At 39.8% G+C, this 12,338-nt stretch overlaps 1 protein-coding gene across 1 annotated transcript in view; it reads left to right on the plus strand.

Moving 5' to 3' along the window:
- The first annotated feature begins 343 nt into the window (after window positions 1-343).
- The window catches only part of LOC144472796 (adenylate cyclase type 6), a 73,136-nt gene continuing 61,141 nt past the window's right edge, over window positions 344-12,338 (plus strand). The window contains exons 1-2 of the mRNA XM_078186168.1: window positions 344-823; window positions 10,900-11,067. Of these exons, the coding sequence (XP_078042294.1) occupies window positions 10,987-11,067 (81 nt within the window). The 5' untranslated portion in view covers window positions 344-823; window positions 10,900-10,986. The remainder of the gene's footprint in view (window positions 824-10,899; window positions 11,068-12,338) is intronic.

Below are 12,338 nucleotides of genomic sequence, written 5' to 3' on the forward strand. Positions count from 1 at the left end.
ATTGTAATTAAAAAGGAGTAAATAAGAAATAGCTGCTTCTTTCGTCATAAAGAAATTTTAGACTAAACAAAATGTTCCTAGAGTCACTAGCTAAAAATGCTGGAGATTTCAATTGTTCCAAAAATATCGGCCGAAGAAATACTGCCACCACCGGTGATTCCGATGCATTGGGACAGATATTGAGGGAGAGGGGAACCGTGATGTACACAAGGGGTTTGCGTGATTAATTCCGAGCAGAAGATGCGTGATTCACGCGGCCTGCGCAGCACGCGCGAGCGGGAACCCGCTCGGAAACGCGCCGCGAGTAAGCAGAGGCATCAGTCTGCGCGCGACACTTGTCCGAGACGCATCGCGTCCAATGATTCAAACAAGTGTGTGTTATCCGACGAATCCGATGATACAACAATTTCTAAATATACAAACAGACACTACTCTGTCCCGCTTAAAACAAAAGCTCGCCCTTTGCACCGGCGAATCGTAACTTAAAAGAACAATTTCCGAAAAGTGCTGTGCGATTTTCTAGGGAGAGAGAAAAAACTCCTTGAGGTTTCATAGAACCCCCATAGGCCCATAGAGACCTTGAACTGGCAGTGCAATTCTCCCGTGGTCGACGACCGGAGATGAGGAGGGATCGTGATGCGATCTTTGTCGGTTTGGAGTGAAACGAAGGGCAGTTTCGGTGCAGGTGAGCGAGCACAGGTGGGATCATGTGCAACGCGAAAGGCAATTAATCAGCGAAGCCGGGGACATGGCAACGAAGAGGATCTGAAAGACCTGATAATTACAAGAATGAGAATCGAGATGGAATTCAGTGCCCAACGAGGTAAGATATCCGCAGTTTTATCGTTGATTAGCGAGACGCGTTGTTAATTGTCCTCCAAGGGAACCGATGACGCGCGGCGCATCCTCGTGCACTTCAAACGATCAGTCGAAGCTATTAATATATAATTACCGAAGCAAAGTGATCAGATTTTGCCGAGGAAAGATCATGAATGAAATAGAGCTAAGACGTCGCGAACGAGGATCCGAATACTTTCGCGGTTTAAAAAACGGAATCTTTAATAACGGGTTCCACAGTGAGCAATTGGCGAGGGAAAGTTCGACACGGATTTGGGACACCTTGTTGCACACTCAGTTGTGCATTCCATTGTTAATTCAGTTCCAGTCGAACAAGTAATCGGGTTGAGCAAAATTTATAATTATTTATAACGTAATGACAATGGTCCAGAACTTTCTAACAACATAAAAATTATACCACATAAGAAAGTATAATTGCTATGCGATTGGATGAGTTTATTGCCATGTGTCATACCGATAACAACAATCGGTAAGAATGTTCTATTGGTCAAATGATTGTTCAACTGGAACTAATCTGTAAGTTATGAAGTCAAAAGTTGTCGAGAAATTAGCGAAGAAATGTGTAAATTAGACAATGTGGTGTTTTGAGACGAGTCTGCAGGCGTAATGCGGAACTTTGTTTTTCGAGACGGTATCGGGAACGCTGTATACTGAAATCAATTCGGTCTCGACACGTCACTCAAGACAGAGACTGGAGGGTTGCGTTCGCTGCAATTGGCAGCCGGTTACACAAATCCGTGATTACAATTCCGCTTGGACTGGCAATGCGCGTGGACCCTCGGTTATTGGAAAATAATCGACCGGGTTCTTTTTAATTGGTAAGTTACTTTCGTGTTGCACGAACAAAGAATTGGAAACTGCCGCCATTTATCGGGATCGACAATGCTTAATTGTCCCTTGTTGCAGTTTAGCACCGTTTAATTTGAGGACGCCTACTAATCGTTAGGAATTTAATATTGAATAATAATATTGGGATTTGCAATAATTGTATACTATTTTTATAGCTTGCGTAACAACTATACGCATATAGTATAGAATTAACTGATATATAATTTAATACCATTCGTATAGTGTGTGACACCGTAATATGAAAATAGTATTAATAAATGCAACGATTATTGCAGAAAAGAGAATGATAATGATTCATATTAATGGAAAGAAAACAAAAAAGATCAACAATAATATACGTAATAATACATAGACAAATAGATGAAAGCTATGACACATATGTATTCAGTTATAATAATTAGGCGCATGAAGCTGCCATTTGAATAAGATTAATAACACGGTAGTCAATATTTGCAATATGAGTATCAATAAAGCCACAGCAAAGAAAATTGATACTCATGATTTACTCAAAAGGAGTACTAATATTATTGTAACGATTAATTCAACTGCTCAATCAAAAGCAGATTAATTATGAATAAGATGAATATGTCATTAGGAACAACAGCTAGTAGGCATAGAAAGGAGCCACCAAACAAAACATATTAGTATAATAAATACGTGTTTTATCTTAAAGACTATATCAGACACCCAACTAAAATATGAAGCTGTTTTTCAATGATAAGAACAAATCGCAAACATCACTGTAGTTTTTCTAATGTAGAAATGCAATAGATTCGTTAATTGGGAACAAAGGACAACTAATTGATATAACCTATTCTGAATTTGGTAAATGAGAATTTGAGAAAAATATCCACGTCACAAAAAAAACGAAAGTACGCGGAGAAATTCTACTATCATGAAAACAAACACACAGAGAGGTGATAACAGAATGTCGCGCTTCTTTTGTCCTGGTCACTAATTTCAACTATAAAAAGTGAGCGCCAAATACATAAAACTAGAAAGAAATCTGACAAAATATAAAATATCTATAAAAAGAAATAGATGCCACAATTTTAATTACACAAAATCGCAATGAAACTATATTATTGAACAATTACTCACAGGATAGAGAAAATTTGGAAAAATCAGAAAAGATATTTCAACATTAAGTTAGAAAACAAAAGCTTGCACAGAGATTGTCAACGAGACTTTTTCATGTGTTTCTCACATGTATTATGGGGGCAATGAGGCACATGCTGATTTTGCATGGACCAACAATAGTGTTGGAACCGGGAGACAAATGCATTCTACCGGTCCGGAATTTTGATTCAACCATGTAAATCGATGAGACCAACAGTGTGACTGTATCGTCAGACTGTGTCCTGATGGCAGACATAAGCGTCCACGCCATCCTGGGTACCTGAAAAGCATTCATTTAGTCCGCCAGACACACTACTAATTGTCTTTTCTAATTTGTCGATTTACAATTAAAGAATTGGGAGACCACAAAAAGGAAGGCGACAACTGCTACCTTTTAGTCGCCTCTTACGACAAGCAGGGATTACTGTAGGGGTAATCTAATTCCGAATCTACACGGGTAATGATACTGGAAAATTGAAAACTTAAAATATGTGATACTAACGAACGCAGACTATAAGTCGGAAGTCGGACAAGAAAAGGGGAATACACAGGTCCTTAAATCAGACCATCCAAGAATACATGCAAATGTTACTCACTGCAACAATGATGCCGCTATCACTCATCGAGAGACATCAACTAATACTCCACAACGCGACTAGAAGTCGGAAGCCAAAAAAAAAAAATTAAAAAAGGAAGCACTTGAGCTAAGCAAGGCGAGAATGCATGTAGATGTTGCTCGGTGCAACGATGTCGCCGAAGGAGTTATCGCTGTAACGCGCGGATGTTGCTCGCTGCAACAATGACAGCGAAATAATTTCGCAACCACCACTATGACTTATAAACCCATGCACGAACGTACGCAGATGTTGCTCGCAGCAACTATGTCGCCGAAATAGTTATCGCAGTAACGCACGCAGATGTTGCTCGCTGCAAGAATGACGGCGTGATAATTGCACAACCACCACCATGATTTTAAATAAGCCCATGCACGAACGTACGCAGATGTTGCTCGCAGCAACTATGTCGCCGAAATAGTTATCGCAGTAACGCACGCAGATGTTGCTCGCTGCAAGAATGACGGCGGCGTGATAATTCCGCAACCACAACCATGACTTTAAATAAGCCCATGCACAACCGCACGCGGATGTTGCTCGCTGCAACAATGATGTCGATATCACTTATCGAGAATCCTTAACTAATACTCCACGATGGCGACTAGAAGTCGGAATTAAAAAGAAAATAAAAAAAAGAAGCACTTAAGCTAGGAGAGGGGAGAACGCATGTAGATGTTGCTCCGTGCAAGGATGTCACCAAAATCTTTAGCCGACCGTCATCAACTAATAGTCTGCTGAAACATTATTAGTTATTCTATGAAGATAATTCGTAAAAATTAGAACGGAATAGTAAAGACGGTCAGATTACAAGTAGCATCAGAATACAAGTAGCACATAGCTTAAATCGTTAGCTATGTCGGCGAGACTTCTTCATGTGATTCTCACATGTTTCATGGGGGTAAAGGGGCAACCTGAAAAAAGTCCACTTCTTGATCACATCGTAGAAACCAAGAAAAACGCACTTGCACTTCACTGTACACTGCACTGCACACTTGATTGTGCTCTTCACTGAACATCTTACTGTACATTTCACTATTCATTTCAGCCCGTTTAGCCCAGGGCGAGGGCAAAAAATGTCTTACAAACTATTTGATCAAACAAATACTAGGCCAGATGTGATAATAATTATTAACATTCATTAGGTTACGGTATGTGGAAAACGAACAGAGTTAATTACCAGTGCCTAGTACTCGCCATCACAATCTCTTAATTTTAGGGTCGAAGCTAGTTGCGGTCCAAGATGCCGCTAAAAATAGTCCCGATGGACATCCCCAACGATGGGGTATAGATCCAATCCTGCATCGGCTGCGTCTAACTGTACACGCTCAGCATGACTCTTGATGTTTGGGGTGGCTCCAATAATTTCTATCAATTTGACAAAGACTCGAAGGGTAGTCACGCGATTAGGACGATTCTAAAACGTGTCTCACTTGACTCCTGTCAAGGGTACAACTACGTTGACTGATAATTTGGATCGCGCTTGGGGGTGGCTCGATTATACATGGATGGCTTGAGATGGCGAGTGGTGGGGGGGGGGGGGGGCGTTTCATGCAACGTAGGAGGAATCAGCAAAAATGGAGATTTTTCTATGTTAATTACTAACGCGACTAGACGTTGATGCAGTACATGTTGACTTTGCATGGTGCAGCAATGTTGCCAAAACCGGGAGACTAATGTCTTCTACCAGTCCGTACTTTGACTGATTCAACCATGTGAATCGATGAGACCAACAGTGTGACTGTACCGTCAGACTGTGTCCTGATGGCAGTCATAAGAATCGACGCCATGCTGAGTACCTGAAAAGCATTCATTGAGTTCTCCACACTGTTCACTAATGTTTTCTCATGTGTGCACTTTATAATTAGTACATTTATATCTAAATAGATAGGAAGCCACAGAAAGGAACGCGGCGTCTACTCCATTTTAGTCGCTTTTTACGACAAGCAGGGATTACTGTAGGGGTATTCTTATCCCGATTCTACACGGGTAATTGTAACGGAATAATGAAAATTTTGGGAGCATGTTATAATAATTTTGTTGTTGTTAATTTACATTAAAGACATAATTCATTAGTTGAATGTTATAATGATCTCTAAAGTTTTAATACTGTCTTTTGAACTCCATGGTAAAGATACTATCACATTAAATTTTGTATTCTTGTTCTTTTAACCCTTTGGTGAAAATAGTGTGTAATATTTAACGTAGCTAGCATCCATAAAATAATTAGTAACATTCTGTAGAGGTTAAATTTTCTGGAACAATAGGTACTAGCCGCTATTATTTGCAATTATCGATGAAAAGAAGGGGGACTTTTCCTCATATGTCGTTTAATCGGCTATGAGGGTACCTGCACTTTCGTCCCATTCGTTAATGTCTTCAATTGCAATTCTCTGTCGAAAAAACGCTACGTGATCATGAATAACTAAATAATTGTGTCAACATCCGAAAACCTATCACAGTTCCATCGTTGATGGTAAGAAAATATCATTTGATTGTTAAAACTCGTACAGTGTCTTTATTAATATGGAGAGGAAGGTTTGAATATTCGAAACAAATGGACGGAACAATACAGGCGTTGACAAGAGAATTATCGGATGGACTTCGCTATAGTTTCTCGATTAACACTAACCACAAAAGAGATTTTCCAAACCACAAGCTCATCGAATACGATGTATTCAGCGGATTTCTGTACAGTATAAGATCAGCGGTGATTACTCGACACCTGTAGCGTTTGACATGGCAATGAAATCAATTACAGTTAGTGAAAACGAGTGTTTTCGCAGAAAATAGCAGCCAGACAGAATTAACTGTAGATCAGAGATTTATTTGTACATCCGGCAGAAGCATAGCTCCTCAGGAAGTCATTCGATATGATAATTAGCCCAATTTTCTATAATTTTTTCATTGATCCCCGACAAGGTAATAAGAACTGTATGGTGAGTCAGTACGCCCTATACTCTATTACATAATCGCCAGGGATGGATGCGGTTCTGATTGGTTGATTGTGTGGACACGCTTGTTGCTCAGCAATAATAATAAATCCGCCTAATTAAATTTTTTTCCACGGAGGCAGCAGACACAAACGAGCGCCTTATACTAATACCGACATATAACAGTACTACGCAATCACTTTGAAATCAGAAAATTAAAAATATAGTACCATGAGTCGAGTCAAAGTTAAGAGGAAATAAGTTAGATGGCGTTAAAATATTTAAACATTTTTGGCAGCTCAGCTTAGATGTATTTTCTAAACAAACAGATTTTCTGTTGATTTCATAATGGTCCGAATAGAATAATCATTTCACCTACTTCCATTTTCCGCCAGGGAAAAATAACACGAAAGAGGAAAATAGAGAAGATGATTGCTCACGGGTAAATAAAAAAGTAACAGAAACGAAAACAGTTTCCAAAAGCCTGGGCGGCGGTGTTGGTCTTGTCGAAGTTTCCGCTGAATTTTTCAACGGAACTTGCCCCCTCGAAAACCGTGAAAACTTCCGCAGGAAAGTTTGCGGGAAAGAGGCTGGATACGCTCAGGTAACATTCAGGGGTCAGAAAAATCGTGGACAAACGCTGAGGGGGAAAAAGCGATTTTCACCTCTGACCGTACGGCTTCCGGAAATTCGCAGCGTTCCCCCGGAAATGGGTCGACGCCGCGCGGGGGAGTCCAGGGAAATCCCTTTGCCAGGAGAAAAACAAATTCGAGGGCCAATTTCACGGGCGATTGCCTCCGATGAAAACCAGGATAGCGGTCACGAAATTTTTCTCCGCGTTAATGATCTCGTTCTCGGCGAAACGAGCTCGTAATATTGGGAAAAAGGCAATGATGCGGACGATAAATGCGCTTCCTCGTATCCTGCGGGGACGTGCAGTGGAACAGATGTGCATCGATAATTATGATATTGGTGCGATGAGGATCAATTGGAACGACCTCTACAAGATGACAAACAATTGTTGGCCATTTGTGATGATATGAAACGACTTGTACGACTGGGAACACCGTGTGCTTAATTATTAGTCGATTATGAAGTCGATAGTGAAATGATACGGCCTGTAGATCTGGTTCAGAATATCGAAGACAATTAGTTTAATTTTAAACAATCTATAGCTTGATCAGGAAGACTTCAGTGGATTATGAACATAGTAATACAATACGTTTCGAGATCAGGTCAAGGCGCACGAGTCCACGTTTCTGGATCACCCTATATGTCAATGCAGAACGGGAATACAGAGGGGAAAAGCAATCTCATGTCATCAGGCAGTGTCGTCAATCTGAAACGACGTTTATGGTTGGCTGAATGTATTGAAGTATTTTGTCGTTTCTGATGTACACATACAGGGTGATTTAAAATGTATCTACTCAATCTGAAAACGAATTCTTTTCCCAGGAACTGTGCTCCAGAAAATATCCCAATCGTGCAGGAATCTATCTAATGATCATCATGAACTGATCGCATGAAATAAATAATAACTTTCAAATTTTTAATTCTTTAATCCTAAACAGTAGTTTACAAACATTTCTCACTTTCTACCGAATTATTAAATGAATCTCTAAGCATCTTCTAACTAAAATGAATCCTTGCTATAAAACACACAACTATGTAATTTGTGTTTCAATCAGAAATTAATAATGAAAATTAAAAGTTTTAAATCAACCTGTACGAATTTCCGGAAGAACAAACGCAGACGCTAAGAACGTTTTGCATTGGAAATTTTTGGAGTCAGGCTCGCAGTAATGGAGTTAAGGGTATTGGAAAATATTTGACATACCAGAGCGATGAAATTTGCATGGAAAATTTCGGAAAAGTTGGCTGGTCAGGCGATCAACGAAACCCCCATTATTGCCAGAGGTCTAAGAAACGGGGCAAAGGGTCTGCGTGAATGGTTATCGTTACTTTCGAAGCTTTACTGCCGCTAATTGGGCCAAACGACGGACTTTAGGCTCCAATTACGGCCGAGCAGGCCCTCGCTTTACATAATTTCTTATAAATGATAGTATTGATTCGTCTTCACCCACGAATGCATTCGACGAGTACTACCCAATACGACGACTACCATTCTCGAGAAACGTGGTCGAGTGTATACTTGATCAGATTCTATTCCCAGGGATCATTCGATCATCAATTTTTCAAATACAGAAATCTCGTAGCTATGAATTACTTTCCCTACTGTGCGGTGACATCATATGCAATCATAAAATTTCGAAGAAATTATTAATTTTCTAGTGTTCGCCAGAGATATCGCGACATTGATAAAAATTGTAATGCAATAGGTGAACGGCAAAGCAAATACTGAATCCTACGTAATTAATTCTGGGCTGAAAAGAATTTTTAATTAAACAAATTAAAATAATTACACGGTGCGTAGAGAATTCTCTACCAGTATTTGCATATTTATATTCATACTGATTTGGAAATAACGATACTTCAATTTAAAATTCTATACAAATATATTAATCGCATAACCGAATAACAAAATATGCATTGAGGGTACAAATTTTCCTCCTGCTGCCTCAATACATTTCCGAAACCGTTTTCGAACATTTACTGATGATTGCCGCGCACTCGATTATTTTAATCTCATTCTACGTATTTTGTAAATCCAGTTTTAACACACCGTAATTTTTTCATACCGTAGTATACGGATTCCACGAAGCAGAAGATTCAATTATCTAATTCATTATTACTTAAATAATCGAGTCGCGGATCAGAGAGTATTTCAGCGAGAGAAACGGACAGCGATAGTAGCAGCAATACGACAAAATTGGCACATTAACAGGGAGAATCGAGCGCACAGCTGGTGATAGCCATCAATTTTTAAAGCGTTCCGATTTTTCCTGCCGCTATTGATAGCGTTCGGCTCGACCACGTCGATGCAATAAAACAGATAATACTTGACAGCGAATCGCACCCTTCTGGACACTTGTAAATCCGCGCAGGTAGATAAAAAAAAATTACAAATAGAATAGGAGAAAAAAAATTGTGACATAACAACAATTTACGAAGCCAGCACGAACGTTCACCAACGAGTCTGCGAAGTTTCACGAGAGTATAGTACTTGGATTATGCAAGAAAAATTGAAGGTTCAGCAGCGAGGAACCATCAATAATAAATCCGACTTTCCACGAAGGTCAGGGCTCTCGGCAGATAAATATTTTAGGGCAGAAGAAAAACGACCCAGCGGAGAATTGTAGTTCGGTCCACGGACTCCATCAACTGTGCAATATGGGGGGGAGAGGGGGGAGGGGGGAGAAAAAAAGGATTTTCGATACCGAGTGGCGAGGACCAGTCTTTGTCGAGAGTCCTCGAGGGCTATCTAAAGATTCCAATTCTTTCTTCGTCGCCTGCGCGTTACACGCAAGGGCGAGGAAGGCCGTGGGAAAAAGGGCGGATCGACGATCTATTCTCGTAGATCACTCGAGCCCTGGACCCCATCCCGATTCAATTCTCCCGACAAATATTTGACAGTATTTCGCCCGGCGGTATTAAGGAGACACCCCACTGTAATGAGCTTCGCAGCCAGACGCCCTCCATTTTAATATTCTCCGCTTATTAATTCTATTAATATTTTCATTCCTTTTTACACGATCCCTAGACCCTGTAATACTCGTTGTTTATAATTATCATTGGCACCCTTTGCAGGGTAAAATTAAAAAGATGTCAATAAAACCTCGCAAATTGATATCATAAACGATATACTGAAAATAGGAGAACAGTATTCGGAGGATCACTAGAAATAACGGATACCTTCTATAATTGAATAACTCTTATCGAATGCGATGAAAAAAATTTCAAATATATAAGAATGATCAGACTGCTAGATCGAACATGAAAACATTTTTGGAAAGTTACAATTAAATGAATCACGCTGTATGCTCAGATAAAAAAACATTATGCGTTACTTGATATCCTACAATTCCTTCTAAAATATCGAAAAAGGAAACAATTTATTCCAACCAATTCTAAACAATTTATACCGTTTTAATAACTCTGTATTTTCCTGTATTTGACCACGACTGTATGCCTAATAAGTGGTTGACTTGAATTATTGATATCGAGTGTCAAAATTAATATATACCTATTACTGCAATATCATGCGCTCGGTGTGGAATCAACGCCGCATCGTTCAATAAACACTTGTCTCCGGATATTAAACGAATTTACTTAACCAAACTAGAAATAACTAATTTGAAAATTCAAAAATGACGTATTGGAAATTCTTAATATATTAAACAAATTCGTCTAAGACGGCAAGAAATTCTGCGAAAATTCTGTCCGTGTTTCCAATTAGAAAAGAACAGCGGAAAGCTTTTGGTAAGTCGAGATTGCAGTACCGCGCGTAGAGGGACGAATTCAGAAAAGAAGGAGGGAAGCGAGGTGGACAAAAGATTTAAGGGGTTTTCTCGGGGAAGAATGCGAGTTCGTGGAAACGGGAAGCCTGAAAATATTTTTCTGCTTGGCAGGGGGAGCATGAAGTAGCCGGGAGACAACGGTGTTCCATTGCCCCGAAGGGCTTTTCACCAACGACAGCCAGAGGAAGAGAGGCCGACATGGAGAAATGCGGCGCGGAATTCCCGAAGCACGAGTGGAGACACCGTCTCAGCCTCCGAGCCAGCCGAAGGAGTCATCAGGTAACTGAGACACACAGAAACCCACTAGATCCCTTCGATTTTTACGCCCTTATCATGTTAGCGCTCGACCACGGTGAGTAATGGAGGGAACTATCCAGGAACCTCTTTCCGGATAACTTCACCGCCATTGATAGAGACACCGGTTTCAACGAGAATAACGTTAGGGGATCGGACGTCGCGATTTAATGAATGGAAAGGTGCTACGCAATGATCCAAGCTACAGTACAATGAATCGTTTGATTCGTCTTGACGACGGCCAGAGAATTATAAAATTGAAATTTAAAATATTATAAATCTGGTTGACTCTACATTTTCACAATAAAATTTCATTTTCTTTGTCGAACATAGAAAATTATACACTGATCAAATTTTTACTGGAAACCAGAATTATTTATCACGTAAATATCTAATGTGAAAGAAATATGGAAGGGTTATCGATCGATTTATAAATAACATTTTTTTCAAACTGCGGAACTTCGAGAATTTAACCTTAACCAGAAAAAAAAACGGATTTCCAGAACACTGAATGCCAAACACTTTTTCCGAGCTCTCCAATTTTTTCTATTCCAAATGTTTTTATTTGAATTGAATAATTTGTAGCAGTTGTTAAATAGCTGGCACAAATTTTTTCAATTTACTGTGTTTTCGGAGAGCTCTCGCCAGTGTTTGTATTTTCGAAATATTGGGTCTGGCTTGCTGAGCTTTCCTGTAAAATTATTACACGAATATTGCGAAACAACGAATCGAAAAAGGTATCAGGTGGTAGGAAAATAATTTATAATTCAATTCATAATAACAACATATCGCGAACAAAGAGAAGCCGTGGCAATTAAAAAATAAGGACAGTACACGAAAGAGAGACAATTTATAGTTTAATTTAAAATAACAATTTATATCGTGCGCAGGAAAGTCGTTATAATTAAAAAACAAACGTGAATGTCAATTCATGCTGCGGTAGCGTATCGTCGCAGCAACATCCTCGATTTATACCGGCTAAACAACGATCCAGGAAAAATGAATCTCGGTGATTAGGATCGTCTAACTTTCAGCAGCAAGCGAACCCGACACCGGCGACGAAAACATTCCCCAATTTTTTTTTCTCGCCGCAATTAACAGGGACCACGGTGGCAAAAAAGGGACACTATCAGGCGGTTGTCTCGCGACAACGTCAACTTTTTATTCAAAAGAGCCGAGCCCGGCTCATCCATTATTCACAAGTTTATTCTCACCGTGGAGTGAACGGGAGAGCAGAGTCACACGTTATTACATCG

Source organism: Augochlora pura, chromosome 7 (assembly GCF_028453695.1).
Source record: "Augochlora pura isolate Apur16 chromosome 7, APUR_v2.2.1, whole genome shotgun sequence".
NCBI classification, from domain to species: domain Eukaryota; kingdom Metazoa; phylum Arthropoda; class Insecta; order Hymenoptera; family Halictidae; genus Augochlora; species Augochlora pura.